This window comes from Ovis canadensis, chromosome 7, assembly GCF_042477335.2.
Source record: "Ovis canadensis isolate MfBH-ARS-UI-01 breed Bighorn chromosome 7, ARS-UI_OviCan_v2, whole genome shotgun sequence".
In the NCBI taxonomy this organism is placed as follows: Eukaryota; Metazoa; Chordata; class Mammalia; order Artiodactyla; family Bovidae; genus Ovis; species Ovis canadensis.
Genome location: NC_091251.1, coordinates 53,803,805 through 53,822,251, shown reverse-complemented (window position 1 = coordinate 53,822,251; position 18,447 = coordinate 53,803,805). Strand labels below are relative to the sequence as shown.

The 18,447-nt window shown below is 36.6% G+C and overlaps 1 protein-coding gene across 1 annotated transcript in view; it reads left to right on the top strand.

The window, feature by feature from the left end:
* Positions 1-14,137, top strand: part of MAP4K5 (mitogen-activated protein kinase kinase kinase kinase 5) — a 114,735-nt gene extending 100,598 nt beyond the window's left edge. Inside the window, exons 29-32 of the mRNA XM_069597886.1 lie at positions 2,501-2,593; positions 5,202-5,272; positions 9,749-9,804; positions 12,518-14,137. Of these exons, the coding sequence (XP_069453987.1) occupies positions 2,501-2,593; positions 5,202-5,272; positions 9,749-9,804; positions 12,518-12,605 (308 nt within the window). The 3' untranslated portion in view covers positions 12,606-14,137. The remainder of the gene's footprint in view (positions 1-2,500; positions 2,594-5,201; positions 5,273-9,748; positions 9,805-12,517) is intronic.
* The last annotated feature ends 4,310 nt before the right edge of the window (positions 14,138-18,447 follow it).

The following is an 18,447-nucleotide window of genomic DNA, read 5'->3' as shown; positions in this document are numbered from 1 at the left end:
AAGTAGCCATGTTTTATTGATGAAAAATGTAAATTATTTACATATATAGTAATTAATTGATCTGTTTGTCAGTACTGTCCTCTGTGACCCTTTTCTTTATTTTGTTTGGCCTACTTGGAAACATTGTACAGTCGACCCTCTGTATCCATGGGTTCTACATCCTTTATTCAATCAACCATGGATTGAAAATATTCAGAACAAAATTCCAGAAAGCTCAAAAAAACAAACCTGAATTTGCTGAGGGCCTGACAACTATTTATACAGCTTTTATATTGTGTTAATGTATTATAAGTAATCTAGGAACATAGATGACTTAGCACAGGGAACTATAACTCAATAGTATGTATAACCTGTAAGGGAAAAGAATCTGAAAAGATTATATATATACCCCCCCACACACATGTGGGCTTCCCCCATAGCTCAGTAGTAAAGAATCTGCCTGCAATGAAGGAGAGGAAGGAAATGCCAGTTCAATCCCTGGGTCAGGAAAATCCCCTGGAGGAGGGTATGGCAACCCACTCCGGTATTCTTGCCTTGAAACTCCCATGGACAGAGGCGCCTGGTGGGCTGCAGTCCATAGGGTCACAAAGAGCTGGACATGACTGAAGTGAGCATATACACGTACATATGACTGAATTGGTGTGCTGTACACCTGAAATGCACACAATATTGTAAGTCAGCTATATTTCAATAAAACTATTCTAAAATGTTAAACTCTATGGAGGGATACATATAGGTTATATGCAAACACTAGGCCATTTTGTATAAGGGACTTGAGCATCCTTGGATCTCCTTGAGGGATACAGGAACCAATCCCCCATGGAACCAAGGGACAATGATATTAGAACAGTTTGCCATAACCTTGGGGTAAAATTCTGTATAAACTATTCTGAGAGTTTTTTCATAAATCATTGTAATTAATGAAAAAATAGATTATACTAATATGATCACTTATATAACACAAACTTTTAGAATCCTGTCTGTAATATTCTAATTTACAAATAGATTTGAGATCTTTACCTGTAGTTGTAATTCTTTTAATGTAGGGAGAGTTGTTATTGATAGATGTATGTTGTGCTATATATGCAGTGAAGAAGCAGAAAAACTTTAACAGGTTTTTTCAATTTTTCAAACAAAGCACTCTAATTCCTAAAATCTGCTTTACTTGAATGCAGTGAATCCTGCAAGTGAAATTCTCCCAGACTTGGAATTATATTTGAAAGTTGGCAGTATTCTCTGTGATTTGACTCATTCCAGTATTTGAAAATAATTAAAGCTTCTCTTTGATGCTTAGGGTTATTTTTTAAATTGTTCCACTGCTGAATTTGCCGTATTTTTGTCTTAATTTCTCTTTTCTAAAGCATTCCCTTTTGGATTTGCCTTATAGACTCATAAAGATCATCTAATATTATAGATAAGTAAACCAAATTCCACAATGTTTCCTTTGCCCATTATCCCTTAAGTATTTTTGCTTCTTTGAGTACTGATAAGATTGGAGTGTTTTTTGGTTACTTTTAAGTGAATTCAGGGAATTCTTTTTTACTCAAAACAAGTAGAAAGCTCATTACTGATTAATCAGATAAAAAGATGATCAGAATTTAATTGTAATAATGTTTAACCTTTAACATTAAACCCCTAAATACCTTCTGAGCTATCTAAGGATAATAAATCGTACTTAGTTTTCATTTTGTTCATTTACAAAACACAATACACAATACATTTGTGTATTTTGTCAAAAAAATTTAAACCTTTGATTAACTAAGCCTTCCATTTCCCAGCTATTCTTGGTAAATGGGAAGTTGACTTTCTTCAGTTGGTTTTTTTTCTCTTAAGGGAGCAGAAAAAATTATTTGTCAACTATAGATTATAAAGCAGTTTTACCAAGCAGCAATAGAGATAGGCCTATAATCACAAATCATGATAGACAAATGACGAAGTATTGCAGAGAGAAAATATCTTTCAAGTCAGAGCTAAAATGGTTAAATTAAAAAACAAATGGACGAAAGAGAAATAGAATTATTCACATATACTGTGTATTCCACAGTTTACTGATAAGTTGACTTGAGAGTACCATCTTTTTGTCCCTTGTACTTCTGTAGAATGTTGATCAGAGACTAAAGTTAAGAATACTGCTATATTACTTATATGTTATATAATTTGTAAGGGGAAACAAATCAACTCATATTGCTGAATATTTAGGCGCCAAGTTAACCACTATTAAAAAAACACTGCACTTTAAAAAAAATCAGAATGTGTTTAATAACTATGTTAAAAAAAATAGTAACGGAACTGCCATTTACAAAGGAGGCCTTACTTGTATAGAACGTACAATGACAGTTTTCACTGAGCATGCTTGAATCAAGGGAAATAAATAATTTAACTTTATTAAGGTAAGGTAAAGGTAAAAGCTCATGTATATCCATGTAAAATCCATATATCAAGTTACATTTGTTTTAACAAATTTGTATTTCCAGTTTTGACTTGTTTTTTCTTTTTTAAGAATTTGTAAAAATTGTAAATCTACAAGGAAAACTAAAATCAAGTAAGAAACTGGCCTCTGAGCTAAGTTTTGATTTTCGAATTGAATCTGTAGGTAAGTCTCCTTTTTAAAATAATGCATTTAAAGAGCTTGGTTTTTTGTTCCTTCTGTTCTTAACAATTACCTACACCAGCACTGTCTCATAGAAATTTCTTTGATATAGAAATGTTCTCTGTGTTCGTAAATACAATAGTCATTAATCATGCTTGTTAAGCATTTAAAACATGGATGGTGCTACATTTTAATTTTTTTAATTTTAATTAATTTAAAATTTGATGTAAATAGCCACATGTGGCTTGTTCCTATCATATTAGACAGTGCAGGTCTAGACCGTTATAATCTTTTATTGTTGTTTCTTGAATATTTAAACATGAAAATATTGTTCCCTTTGCTGCATCAAGTGAATTATACTTCTTCTAGTACTTTCCAAATCATGAAGGTATTTGTGTGATGTAATTAACAGTGTTAAAATTCTTTGCCATGTAAGATTTTGGTTGGTGTGTGTTGGTGGTTTTGCTTTTAGGTCTATTTAAATATAATAGCTAGTTTCCTATTATATTTAGGAATATATATAGAATCTGGAAAATACTGCTATGCCATTTGAATTTACTTCCTTGTCAATGAGTGTTTAACTTTGTAATATCATTGACGTTATGATTTTAAAAATTATATTTTATTATTTTTTGCATCCTCACTGATTAATGTCAGTAACTATTTTCCTCAGCAGTAATAGGACTTATGAAAAAATACTGTAGGTGGGAACATTTTGAATAGTCTATAATATGGTTCTACCATAAGTCAAAAACAGTTAATCAAAATTGATTTTTATTTAGGCCATAAAAAATGTGTATTTTAAAATTAAATGTATATAACTTTTAAAAACATGTTTCTCACTATTTAGAAAATTTTCTGTTTGTTTTTAATATTTTAATGGTTTCTCAAATGCAGTTTTGCCCTATCTCAAAGTGTATTTTATCCCTCTGGGTAAACATCTCACATATAAATAATTTGCTTATGATGGGAAATTTTAATCTTCTTAAGCAGAAAACCTAAACTTTCTGTAGATGCTATGACAAAAGGAATTTTGGAAATAGTTTCTTCTTTCACTCCTTTGTATTCTGGATATTGCATACTAATTCCTAAGATTTAATATTTTCAATAGAGATTCCAACATATAGATCTTTAGATTCTCTTAATTTTAACTGAAACACACTTGTACCTCAACTTTCTCATATGTGCCAAACATTTTGGGAAATTTTAGTTGTTATACAAAAGTTTGTTCCTCCTAGGCTACAATCTCTTCTTTCCAGTGAATCTTGGATTAATTCCAAGGATCCTCATGGGGGAAAAAGAGTCTTTTTAAGTCACCTTTTAAAAATAAAGCCAGTACCTGTTTTTTCATTTCATGGTTAGTGAAATTTGTATAATTTGTCACTGTAAAACTATGTTTATTGAGCTAAATTATGTCTCCAGAATATTTTTACATTAACTTTTTACAGAGTCAGTATTCAGTAAAAGGTGTAATAAATTTCAATCACTTTCTCTCATCACCTTTACTGGTACAGGGCATATGGCTAACTCTTCAACAATTAAATTGGTTCTTTCCCTCATTCTTGGTCCCTCACTCACTCCAGCCTCTGTCCAGGAAAGGACCAGAGGCCTTGCTATCCCCCACCCCCAAACTGGGACCCCTGCCACTCTGTTTGTAAACCATGAAGTAACGCCATGTGGGTGCCTCAGTGGGTCCAGACCTGTGCTTGGTGCCAGGCAAGACCCAGAAACGGACAAGGCACGGGGAGAACAGGTTTCCCTTCAGCCTTCAGCCACCTCAGGGAATCATGGGAGATGGATGAGGAGCAGGAGGGGACATGGTGTGTCATGGGGTGGCCGCACTTTGGGCCCTCCTAAAGTGAGTCATTCCTGAATCCAAAACCATCAAGAAGGTGAGCAAGCTTGGCCCAGATCTGTGAACACTCTTGTGGGCAGCAGGTCTCACAAGCCCAGGGCAATGTTCCAGGGGGCTCCAGAGGCCTGATGGGGCTGGGGCAAGACTGGGGAGTATTGTAGCTGAGAGCGCCTAGCCCCTCCAATAAGAACTGCTTCACAGGTCAAAAATATTCATGTGCGGTTAAATTTTGAGACAGGTTTATTTTTGAAAATTAATTTTGTATTAGGGAAAACATAAGCATAAATAAAAGATGCTTCCTTAATAGCTACTTCTAAATATATGATAGTATTTAAATAATCAGGTCTTTTATCCAAAAAAAGCAATTATATGTTCTTATTATTTTATTTACCCTTATAAGACAAAATTCATGGGGTCACAAAGAGTCGGACATGACTGAGCGACTGAACTGAACTGATAAGACAAAAGATAGTATATGAAAGAAAAATTAATGTGCTGATATCCACTCATCAGAAGCTCATTTTTAAATAAATGCCTGTTATAATATATCTTAAGAAAACTTCTGTGACACTGCCTCAATACGTTATTTGAGCTTTGGCATGTCTTAGCCACAAAAATGTTGGGAACTAATGGTCTAGACAGTGGAATTTTGCACCAAGTAACCTTACATTATCATTGATTAAAAACAGTCGGGGAAAATGTATAATGCAGAGCTCTGTGCCTCATTTTAGTCCTGTTCTCCCTTATCCTTTTTAGTATGCCTTCAAGACAGTGTATTGGCTTTTTGGAAACATGGAATGCAGGGTAAAAGCTTCAAATCAGATGAGGTAAGATTTCTCAAATTATCTCCAGTGATTCTCACTAAAGATTTTAATTGTTGCAATATTCATTTTATGCATTTTCTCTCTGAACCCACATTGCCATGTTTAGTGCCTTTAGTGCTGGTAGAACAAAATTGCCAGTGTTTTCCCTTAAAAAAATGTCCAGTTTTGTGTTTATTGTATTCTCAGTGGCCAAAGGAATAGTCAAACACGAGTTTACACAACTTCAGTCCTCTTATTTGTAATTTATAAATATGGTCGCTAAGCTTACTAAACTTTTCTAAAGGTAATAAGCCTTCTCCATAGTCTACAAATGTGGAGCTTCTTTTTTAATATTATGTTTAAAATTCTAAGTTAATATGTGTTGAATCACAGGACTAAGGAAAATCTAAGAAAATTAGCTCACTTACTAAATATTTATTGTGTACCAAATACATTTAGGATGCTGTTATTATTATAGCATTGAAGACATAATGAATATAATTATGAATAATATCAAACCCCTTGTGTCTATGTTCCAGGCACTTTAGTTTATTGAAGGCAAGTAGAATAGTAGGGTTTTTAAGTACCATTCAAAGTAAGGTTGGGCTTCCCTGGTGGCTCAGACGGTAAAGAATCCACCTGTAATGTGGGAGACCTGGGTTCCATCCCTGGGTTGGAAAGATCCCCTGGAGGAAGGCATGGCAGAGTAAGGTTAGATACTGTTCATATTCCCTATTTTATAGGCACAGAGAGGTTAGGTAACAAGAGTTACAGCACTAGTTCAGTGGCAGACCCTAGATGTGAAGGGTTTCCAAAAATCACTTCTACTGAGATCATCAGGATACATGTCATGTAGGAGATGGGACTTAGGCTCCCACTTTAAGAGATTAATTCTAGCAAAGATATTTCCCATTTGTACCTATGTAGTTCTTTTACATCAAGGTCTCACAAATGAATGGACTTATAACTATTTCCGCCTCTAAATGAGTGCAGAATTAGAATGCTTCCAAGTAAAAATGACATAATAAATCAGCTGTCTTCAGTTTATCTAGTTACTGACCTATATCACTAAATGTCACCAGACCCCTGCATTTAATAAACCCTACAGTCCTATTTACTGCCATAAGATTAATTGTCCTTAAGTGCTGTTTTCATTGCGTCAGTCCTGTGGTTAGAAATCTGTAGAATATACTTCATTATCAGTTCAGGTCAGTCGCTCAGTCATGTCCAACTCTTTGTGACCCCAGGGACTGCAGCATGCCAGGCTTCCCTGTCCATCACCAACTCCTGGAGCTTATTCAGACTCATGTCCATCAAGTTGATGATGCCATCCAACCATCTCATCCTCTGTCGTCCCCTTCTCCTCCCACCTTCAATCTTTCCCAGCATCAGGGTCTTTTCCAGTGAGTCAGTTCTTCGCATCAGGTGACTAAAATATTGCAGTTTCGGCTTCAACATCAGTCCTTTCAGTGAACATTCAGGGCTGATCTCCTTCAGGATGGACTGGTTAGATCTCCTTGCAGTCCAAGGGACTCTCAAGAGTCTTCTCCAACACCACAGTTCAAAAGCATCAATTCTTCGCCACTCACCTTTCTTCATAGTCCGACTCTCACATCCATACATAACTACTGGAAAAACCATAGCCTTGACTAGACAGACCTTTGTTGACAAAGTGATGCCTCAGCTTTTTAAAATGCTGTCTAGGTTGGTTATAACTTATCTTCCAAAGAGTAAGCATCTTTTTATTTCATGGCTGCAGTCACCATCTGCAGTGATTTTGGAGCCCAAGAAAATAAAGTCTGATACTGTTTCCACTGTTTCTCCATCTATTTGCCATGAATGGTGGGACCGGATGCCATGATCTTTGTTTTCTGAATGTTGAGCTTTAACCCAACTTTTTCACTCTCCTCTTTCACTTTCATCAAGAGGCTCTTTAGTTCTTCCTCACTTTCTGCCATAAGGGTGATGTCATCTACGTATCTAAGGTTATTGATATTTTTCCGGCAGTCTTGATTCCAGCTTATACTTCATCTAGCCCAGCGTTTCTCTGCATATAAGTGAAATAAGCACAGTGACAATATACAGCCCTGACGTACTCCTTTTCCTATTTGGAACTAGTCTGTTGTTCCATGTCCAGTTCTAACTGTTGCTTCCTGACCTGCATACAGAGAGATAAGAAAGCCTTCCTCAATGATCAGTGCAAAGAAATAGAGGAAAACAATAGAGTGGGAAAGACTAGAGATCTCGTCAAGAAAATTAGAGATACCAAGGGAACATTTCATGCAAAGATGGGCTCGATAAAGGACAGAAATGGTATGGACCTAACAGAAGCAGAAGATATTAAGAAGAGGTGGCAAGAATACACAGAAGAACTATCCAAAAAAGATCTTCATGACCCAGATAATCACGATGGTGTGATCACTCACCTAGAGCCGGACATCCTAGAATGTGAAGTGAAGTGGGCCTTAGGGAGTATCACTATGAACAAAGCTAGTGGAAGTGATGGAATTCCAGTTGAGCTATTTTCATATCCTAAAAGATGATGCTGTGAAAGTGCTGCACTCAATATGCCAGCAAATTTGGAAACTCAGCAGTGGCCACAAGACTGGAAAAGGTCAGTGTTCATTCCAGTCCCTAAGAAAGGCAATGCCAAAGAATGCTCAAACTACTGCACAATTGCACTCATCTCACATGCTAATAAAGTAATGCTCGAAATTCTCCAAGCCAGGCTTCAACAATATGTGAACCGTGAACTTCCAGATGTTCAAGCTGGATTTAGAAAAGGCAAAGGAACCAGAGATCAAATTGCCAACATCTGCTGGATCATCGAAAAAGCAAGAGAGTTCCAGAACAGCATCTATTTCTGCTTTATTGACTATGCCAAAGCCTTTGACTGTGTGGATCACAATAAACTGTGGAAAATTCTGAAAGAGATGGGAACACTTCACTATATCAAGTGTGAATTCTGCTTCTTATGCTAAGTCATCTTGCTTACCTTTTTCTTTCTGGTTTTGTTCTCATCCTTCAATTTGGGCATAGATAGAATGATCATAATGTAATTTTCAGCCACTACAGTCCTCAATGATTGGAACATTTCCGAACTTAATACTCTGAAAATCAGCTCCACTTAGTATAGCACCAGATTTATTTTCTTGATTCAAGTTCATTAGTTCCAGGACTTGCCCAGTGGCTCATTGGTAAAGAATCCACCTGCCAGTGCTGGAGACACAGGTTCAGTCCCTGATCTGGAGGATCCTACATTCCATGGAGCAACTAAGCCCATGTGCTGCACCTATTGAGCCTGTGCTGTAAAGCCTGCGAGCTACAACTACTGAGCCCATGTGCCACAACTACTGAAACCCGCATGCCCCCAGAACCCATGCTCCAAAACAGAAGAAGCCACTACAGTGAGCAGTCTGTGTAACTAGAGAGCAGCCCCCCGTTCACCACAACAAGGGAAAAGCCCACACAACAGCAAAGACCCAGCACAGCCCCAAAAAATGAAATAGATTTTTTTTATTTTTAATGCTATTTTTAATACTTAGGTGTTTTTTGTTTTTGTTTTTTTTTTCAGTTTTTTATTTTTTAAATTTTAAAATCTTTAATTCTTACATGCGTTCCCAAACATGAACCCCCCCTCACACCTCCCTCCCCACAACATCTCTCTGGGTCATCCCCATGCACCAGCCCCAAGCGTGCTGTATTTACATTGTCATAGTTTGGGTTCCTCTAAAAGCTGACCCTGAAACAAGGATACAAATGGCAAGTAGTTTATTTGGGAGTAGATCCCAGAAAACAAGTGATAAAGTGAGGACTGTAAGATGGAGAAAGGCAAAAAGCCAACAAAAGCATATTTAATAAATCCCATAGGGACTACTGAGGGTCAGTGTGAGACATACCTCAGATTTAGCTCACTGTAAGGTGGAGACACAAGTGTGTTTACACACCAGCTGCTGGCCTCTGTTTGTGAGGAGTTGCCCCCAGAAGTATAAACTACCCATACTTTGGAATAGTAGCTGTGCATGTCTGAGCACTTTGTTTAGTTTTGGAGAAGACAGAGCAGAGGAATACCACCAGTACACAGATGTAAGACACTGATGCATGGGGGTCTGTCGGAGCTGTGCTGAAATCAGGTGGGCCATGAGACACTACCCCAAGTATCTGTACTGTAGGGGCTGTGCAGTCTAGCAGACTTATATTCAAATCTTGGATCTCCCAAGTTACATTAGTTCTCTGACTCTTTAATAATATGGGAATGATAATACATATCATAAAGAGTTCTAAGTAAAGTGCCTGTCCCATACCCCATACATGATGATTTGTTTCTAATAATAAGCAGTACAGAAAAACTTACTAAAATTTTTCCCATTTGAAGAATGGAATCAAAAGCTATCAAAAACTATGATTCTGATCAATAATTGCTCTAGCTAAATGATTTTTAAATTATTATTTAAATAATATGGGAAATAAGATATTACTGATGGGTATTTTCTCTCATAGGTTACCCAGGAGATTTCAGATGAAACAAGAGTTTTCCGCTTATTAGGATCAGACAGGTAATAGTTCGGTTGTTTTATTACGAAAGGAGTTGTGTTTTTACTTACACTGTCACCTCTGATTGTATTTCAAACAGAACTTTTTTTTCCAATATATTTATTTATTTTCCTGAAGTAAGGTTGGTTTATAATATTTGTATAAGTTTCATATATGCAGCTGTATATTTCTAGTTCTATACTCTTCAGTGTGCTCACCACCAGAAGTGTCGTTTCCTTGCATCACTGTACAGTTGATCCCCTTTACCCATTTCGCTCTCCCTCCACCCCTACCTCTTCCCTCTGGTAGCCACTCTGTATTTACATGTTTGTTTTTGTTTGGTGTTTTCATTTATTTTTGTGTATGTTAAATGAAACTCTTAACAGCCTCAGAATCTTAGAGAAATTTCCCCATATCTTTATTGAGAGAGAAATATTTTAATTAGTCAGTTAAGGAAGCTTTTATTAGTGTGTGAGGATCATGATTCTAGAGATATACTCAGCCAAGACAGAATGTGTTAACATAGATATTTATGTCCCTAGTTGCATGATATATTTGTGGGTCTTTTATCATTTCTTCCTGGCATGTTAACTTCTGTTAACTGTTACTACATAAATCCAACAGAATGTGCACGTTGTGACTTTAACTTTATATATCAGGTGATATTTGACTCAGTTTCTGAGCTCGTTCTAAAGTAGAAGGAATTATGTGGTCTCTGTGATCAAAATGAAAGATAAGTTCTAAAACTATGCCCTCTTATGAAAAAAGTTTATACTTTTCGTTCTTCTTGTATACCTCTACAATGAGTAAAATACCTATTTTTCCCACCAAGAGTTGTTAACTGCAGCAAAAGATCAAGAACCTCTGGTCTTCAAGTTCAGTCTAGTCACAATCATTGCTTAAATATTATACACTTAAGGAAAGAGGGGAGAATTGGAGTTATACCTCCATAAAAATTTTAAAGAGACTTTTGTAAGGAGAAAAAGGATTTTTGGGAAATGACAGCTACCTTAGTAGTAAAGGCAAGTCCACAGATCATGGCAACCCAGTAACTAGTCCTGCAAAGAAAGAATTTGAGGACCACCTGGTAAATGACTCTAGAATGGGAGGCTCTTTGCTTCTCCAAAAGGAAGGGCTGACGAAAGAACTGTAAATCATCCAGTGATCCCAGCACTCCGATAAAATATAGTAAGAGAAAATTCCTTTTCATAAAGGATAGGCATCAGAAGGCATTTCTTATAGTTACTTGTTTCCTTCCAACTCTTTCCCCTAGAATTTTCTCTTTCATCTATTCCTTTTTTGTCTGTATTGTTTTTCCATTTTCTGTCACTGTTTGCCCTAGAAAACTACTTTTCTCAGACCATTGCCTTGCTCTGGTTATCTTCTTACTTGGGAATCTCCTTGATTTTAAGATATGTATCTTAACCAAAGCTTTTGTTTTGTCTTAATTTTTATTCTTTTTTTTTTCCATACATCAACATGAATCTGGGATGACCCAGAGAGATGGTATTGGGAGGGAGGTGGGAGGGGGGTTCAGGATTGGGAACTCATGTACACCCATGGTGGATTCATGTTGTCTTAATTTTTAAAGAGATTTGTTAAACTGTATTGTTTAAATATAGGTATTAGTGTCTAGGAGGAAAGAAAACTAACTGTAGAATATTAATAATGGGCAGTTGAATTATGGGTAATTTTATTTTTCCCTTCTGTTTTTTATAATGCATAATTCAAGTATATATTACTTTTCTGTTGTTTTCATTTAAAAGGTAATAATATGCTAGTTGTAGGAAATACCTGCGCTAGAAAAATGCACAGTATTATGCAACTCCTTCCCATTTCCCTTTCTAGACTTTTTTCTCTGCATGGGCATATTATTTTTTATTTTGTTCTCAAACCTATCTTCCTGCAGTTTAGAACCTATGATATGCCATTTGATTGGTTTGGGGGTTTTCTTCCTATTGGTCCTTTCATTGAACTCTTTCCCTGCCCTTGTTCCAGGGACAAGGGAGATGGCCCCACTTCATAGTTTTTAAAACTATTCTTTACAGATATCTTAAAGAACAGTGTGAGTAGGTATCTCTTAAAATTCTATTTTATTCTCTTAACCCTTCCTCCAGCCCCTTCTTGTTCATGTATATTCTAAAACTTTATTATACTTTTGCTTACATGTATGAGTAAGCAAATTTGTTTTGGGTTAAAATAAGATGAGACTATCCTGAAACATTTTCAATATTTTTGATAGCTCAATTGGTAAAGAATCCCCTTGCAATGCAGGAGATTCCAGTTTGATTCCTGGGTCAGGAGGATCCACTGGAGAAAGGATAGGCTACCCACTCCAATATTCTTGGGCTTCCCTTGTGGCTCAGCTTGGTAAAGAATCTGCCTGCAATGCAGGAGACCTGGGTTCAATCCCTGGGTTGGGAAGATCCCCTGGAGAAGGGAAAGGCTTCCCACTCCAGTATTCTGGCCTGGAGAATTCCATGGACTATAAGGGGACACAAAGAGTTGGATACAACTGAGCGACTTTCACTTTCACATTCATAAATCCATCAGTTCTTATTCAGTTTTCTTTTTAAGCTATAAAACATAAAGCTCAATTTGACTATGCATCTATGATCTCTGTAATCTTGTGTGAACATGAACAATGATATTCTTCTCTCCCACTTTGATGTTAGTATTTGAAGATAAAATCTCTGTTCTTACTCTAATGAGATTTTTGTTATGATTTAATTGCAGGGTTGTTGTTTTGGAAAGTAGACCAACAGAAAATCCTACTGCACACAGCAATCTTTACATCTTGGCTGGACATGAAAATAGTTACTAAGCAACAGAAACTGGTCTCAAATGACAGGAAAATGAATATACTCCACTGAAAGGAAAAATATCTTGAGGAAATTCAGTACAAACTATACTATGATTTGCTTTAATTGTTATGAGTTACATCTCAAATGATCTGTACTTTAAGGTAGGAGTCAATATTTTCTGTAGCTGGAAACAGCTATTCTATCTCTTGCCACTGTGTGGTGGTTTTTTTCAAGTTTGCTTAATAAAAGCTATGAGACAAATAGTCCTCTAGTTCCAGGAAACACAGTCTTTTAAAAAAAAAATAATGTTTGTAACAAGGGTGCCACTGATATTTTTAGATAACAACTTGTGATTATCTTCAGAGAGGTAAATTTAGTGACCGTTTTCTCATTTTATACCATTTTCTATTCCTTCTTAATGAACATAATTTGATAAAGAAATTATCAGATAAGCCTTCACTTTTACATTGGCCATTCTGTATGTTTTTGTAAAATAGAATATTTAATCCTTATTTATTAATCTCTTGCTGGAGTGGTGTAATGTATCTAACTTTTAGTAAAGGAGGGTTGCAGAGCAGCTTAAATTTTTTTATAATGTGTAAAAATTTTGTTTACCTTTTAAGATTAGTACTTTGAGGGGTTAAAGGCTGTGTTTGGAGGTTCAGTACATACATGCAATTTTATTTAACACAGTATTTTGTAATATAATATTATCCAGAATTGCCTTAAAAGTGAGTTTTCTGTTTTCAACTACATATAGTTGTAGGGGGTCATACAGAAGATGATGATGATGGTCGAAATATTGTTAGAAGGAGTGTGTCTGTTTAGATGTGCCTACCGTGTGTATGTATTCTTGACAAGCAGTATAATATACCTGTGATTTTTTTTTTACATTAGGGATAATGCATAAGAAATTAATCTTCATATATATTACCATCCCTAATGTAGAGGGGGAAAGTATTTAACTGCCCATGATATGTATTCTACATATACTATGCCAGAGGAGAAAATGTAAAGCAACTACACATGTATTCTTTGGTTTTTTACCATACATAGATCTTCATTTTGAGTAGGTTTAAGAAAAAAATCTTTAAGTGAAATTTAATTCCTGATGGGATAGTATAAAATAAGTATTATAAAAACTAGTATTCTAAAGATAGGAAAGGATAGGGCCATTCTTGAGTTTTCTTCCTTTCTGCTATTGTTAATATTAAAAATTAAAGCATCACATTGGTACCTATTATCTTAATACGTTTAACAGTTACCTTTGAGATGATGAACAAGGGGTTAATAGTAACAGTATGGATTCTTTTTGAGCAGGTCCTTGAGAGGAAGACAGTGTAACGATCTCATTCAGTCTGTAGTGATCCCACATAGTAGGTATGATCATCATCTCCATTTTTCAGATGAGGAAATAAGGGGTTAGCAAGGTTGAGACTTACCCAGTTCACACAGCAAGTTAGTGATTGAGCCAGACCATGAGTCTTGTGACTCTGTTCTTTTTGCTATGCAATATGCAAACAATAAAATGTTATGCAAATGAAATATATAATGTTTTGTTCTTTTAAAATGTATATATGATTTCAGTAAGTGTGTCACTGTTTATTTGGGGTATGTTAAATGGGGCCTCTGGACTGAAGGACACTGGATACAATAGATGCCAGGGAGTCATACTCAAAACAGGAAATAGTCTTGTTGTGTTCACAAAGACCAACATCCTCCTCCTCTCTGAATCCTGGCTGCCAGATCTTCCCATCCCACGACAGTGGAAGAGTCTTCTCTGTGCCGTCTGACCAGCGCAAATGAAAACACCTAAACAGATCCTGACATCAAAGGTGTCCTGGCGAAACTGCCCAGCTGGAGAAACTCTACAGTGAAAATCATAGTTAATGTGCCCACCACCTCACGCATGCATCCAGACTTGCAGTTATTCTTTTAGTCCCATGCTATTAAAAGTGATTAAACAACCAGGAGTTATGAAACATCCAAAGGAGCCTCTTACATGAGAGAGCGCAAACAATTAGGGAAAAAGCACCTAAAGGAAATAGACTATGAAGAAAGAAAAAAATGTCAAAAGAGAAAGTATCTTTGGAAAGATGAACTTTGAATCAGGAGTTCAGTTCAGTCACTCAGTCATGTCTGACTCTTTGCGACCCCATGAACTGCAGCACGCCAGGCCTCCCTGCCCATCACCAACTCCCAGAGTCCACCCAAACCCATGTCCGTTGAGTCGGTGATGCCATCCAACCATCTCATCCTCTGTCATCCCCTCAATCTTTCCCAGCATCAGGGTCTTTTCAAATGAGTCAGCTCTTTGCATCAGGTGGCCAAAGTATTGGAGTTTCAGCTTCAACATCAGTCCTACCAATGAACACCCAGGACTGATCTCGTTTAGGACTGGTTGGATCTCCTTGCAGTCCAAGGGACTCTCAGTAGTCTTCTCCAACACCACAGTTCAAAAGCATCAATTCTTCGGCGCTCAGCTTGCTTTATGGTCCAACTGTCACACTCATACATGACTATTGGAAAAACCATAACTTTGACTGCATGGATCTTTGTTGGCAAAGTAATGTCTCTGCTTTTAGGATTCAATCTGTGATGATATTATTTCTATGCAAAAACTTACCTAAGGTTGAAGTCAGACCAAACACTGCCAGGTATTAACTCCAGGAAAGCAAAATGTTATATAGGAAAGAAAAGATAAACTGTGACCAGTGGCTGAATGCCCTAAAAATGTTAACAGTAAATAATAATCTAATGAAGTATATAACATGATTATATTCAGAGAGGATACGGTGGTGTGCAGGTAAACTGGAACAGTGGAAATCAACAGAAAATTAAAAATTAAGAAGCAGCTTATTTAGTGACATGGAAATAAAATAATCTGCTAAAAAAGAAGGAAAAAGGTTTCTGAAGAGACGGGGAGGGGCATGATTTTTTTTTGAAGCAGTGACAAACTTATAGGACTATTCAGTTATTTATGTGCATGCCTACAGTTTTTTTAATGTAAAAAAAGAGACCCACATTTAGTCACCTTATGTATAATAGATACACTGCAGGGGAGGAAAAGAAAGGATAGCCTTTTCAATAAATTGTATTGAAAACAATAATGGAAAATCAAATGAATCTTGACTGCAGCTTCAGTCAACAAAAATAAATACCAAGTAGATTTTAAATCATCTAAAATATATAAAACTATAATCCTTTAAAAATAAAACATAATATCTTCATGAATTTGGGGTAAACAAAGATTTTCTAAACAGATCATTAAGACTTTGGCTATAAAAGAAAAAGTTGATAAAATTGACTTAATTAAAATTAAGATTCTCTAAGAACTGTGGTGTTGGAGAAGACTCTTGAGAGTCCCTTGGACGGCAAGGAGATCCAACCAGTCCATCCTAAAGGAGATCAGTCTTGGGTGTTCATTGGAGGGACTGATGTTGAAGCTGAAACTCCAATACTTTGGCCACCTGATGCGGAGAGCTGACTCATTTGGAAAGACCCTGATGCTGGGAAAGATGGAGGGCCAGAGGAGAAGTGGACAACAGAGGATGAGATGCTTGGATGGCATCACCAACAAAATGGTCATGGGTTTGGGTGGACTCCGGGAGTTGGTGATGGACAGGGAGGCCTGGCATGCTGCAGTTCATGGGGTCACAAAGAGTTGGACATGACTGAGCGACTGAACTGAACTGAAGGATATCTTTACAAGAATGAAAAGACAAGCCACAAAATGGAAAAATGATTTGCATTACATATTTGCACAAAAGACCTACCCAGAAGATATAAAGAAGTAAGGCAGAAAACCCAGTGAAAAAATGGGCAAAGGATTTTGAACAAGTGCTCCACAAAAGGTAACATCCACGTAGTCAATAAATATGTATTCACTTCCTTGATTATCAGGGAAATGCAAACTTAAAACACAATACTTTACATGTTCACTGAAATGGGAAAAAAGATAAAACCAAATACAATGAAATTGTGAAGAAACTGGGTTGTTGCACATTGCTAGTGGGAATGATGCACACTTTAGAAAACAGTTTGGCAGTTTCTTAAAAATGTTAAACAGATACACCATACGACCCAAAAATTCCACTCCTAGTTACCTGCCCTAGAGAAAACATGTCCATACAAAAGACTTGTATGTAAATCTCCATAGAAGCAACCCAAATATCCACCAACTGATAAATTAGTCATATGTATGCAATGGAATACTATTCGGCAATGAAAATGAACAAAGTGCTGATACATGATACAACATGGATGAACCTTAAAAACATATTAAGAATGGAAGAAATCAGTCACAAAAGATCACATATTTTAACGATCCTATTTGTATGAACTGTCCAGAAAAGGGGATCCGGAGAGACAGAAAGGAGACTATCGTGTGCGTGAGGCAGGCGTTAAGGGTGAAGAGTGACTGTGAATAGGCATGAGGTTTCTTTTTGAGATGATAAAAATAGTTTAAAATTAGATTGTGATGATAGTTGCATGACTGTAAACTTAACTAAAAACTTTATTTACAGACCTGAAATGACTAAATGTTATGGAATGTAAAATGTACCACAATAAAACCACACAGAGAGAAAGAGAACATCCAAAGAATCAATAAATCCTTCAAAAGGTATTAACTTTATTCGTTACCAGAGAAATTAAGACAGTAATACTGCTACAAAATAAAGTCACAGTGCACTACCATTATACAGCCCCAGGATGACTAAAATAGCACAAAATGAAGTGTTCATGAGGGCATGGAGCAACTAGAACTCTTATACACTGTTTATTGGAGCGTAGGTTGGTGTTAACCAAGTTGAAAAACTAAAGATGAACAGACACACCTTATAATCCAGCACCTAAAAGACAGATTCACCAAAAGACACATAAGACTGTTCACAGCAGCATTATTCATAGTCACCAAAACTTAGGAATAACACAAATGTCCATCGATAAGAGAAAAGTAGTTGTGGTATATTCACAGCTAAAAATGTCAATGCTACAGAACCGTCAAAAAGAATGAGCTCCTCCTGACAGCAACATGGATTTCGGTACTCCAGAATTTAAGTTCTTTGTAAGAACTCAGACATTCAGAGTATACTGTATAATTTCACTTCAGTGAAGTTCAAAAACAGGCAAACTATAGTATTAAAAATCAGGATGGTGGTTACCTCTGAAGAGAGTGAGGGGATAGTGATTGATATGGGACATAAGGGGATGCTTTTAAGGTGCTGGGAACATTCCCTTTTTCACTGCTAAGCATGCTTTACACTCAGGATTGATGCATTTTTTTTCTGTATGTACTTAAACTTCAATAAAAGCATTTATTACAATCTGTGTCAAGACCTTTACTTGGGAGAAATATCTAATTTTCACATTAATCCTATGATGTTGTTCAGTTGCTAAGTCATGTCCAACTCTGTGACCCCATGGACTGTAGCACACCAGGCTCATCTGTCCTCCACTATCTCCTGGAGTTTGCTCAAATTCATGTTCATTGAGTTGGTGATGCTAACTATCTAGATCTAATCATCCCATCCTCTGCCACCCCCTCCTTTTTCATCAAGGTCTTTTTCCAGTGAGTCGGCTCTTCTCATTAGGGGACCAAAGTTTTGGAGATTCAGCAGCAGTCCTTCCAATGAATATTGAGGGTTGATTTCCTTTAGGATTGATTGGTTTGATCTCCTTGCAGTCCAAAGGACTCTCGAGTCTTCTCTAGCACCACAGTTCGAAAGCATCACTTTGGTGCTCAGCCTTCTTTATGGTCCAACTCTCACTTCCATACATGACTACTGGAAACACCATAGCTTTGACTATATGGACCTTTGTTGGCAAAGTGATACCTGTGCTTTTTAATACACTGTCTGG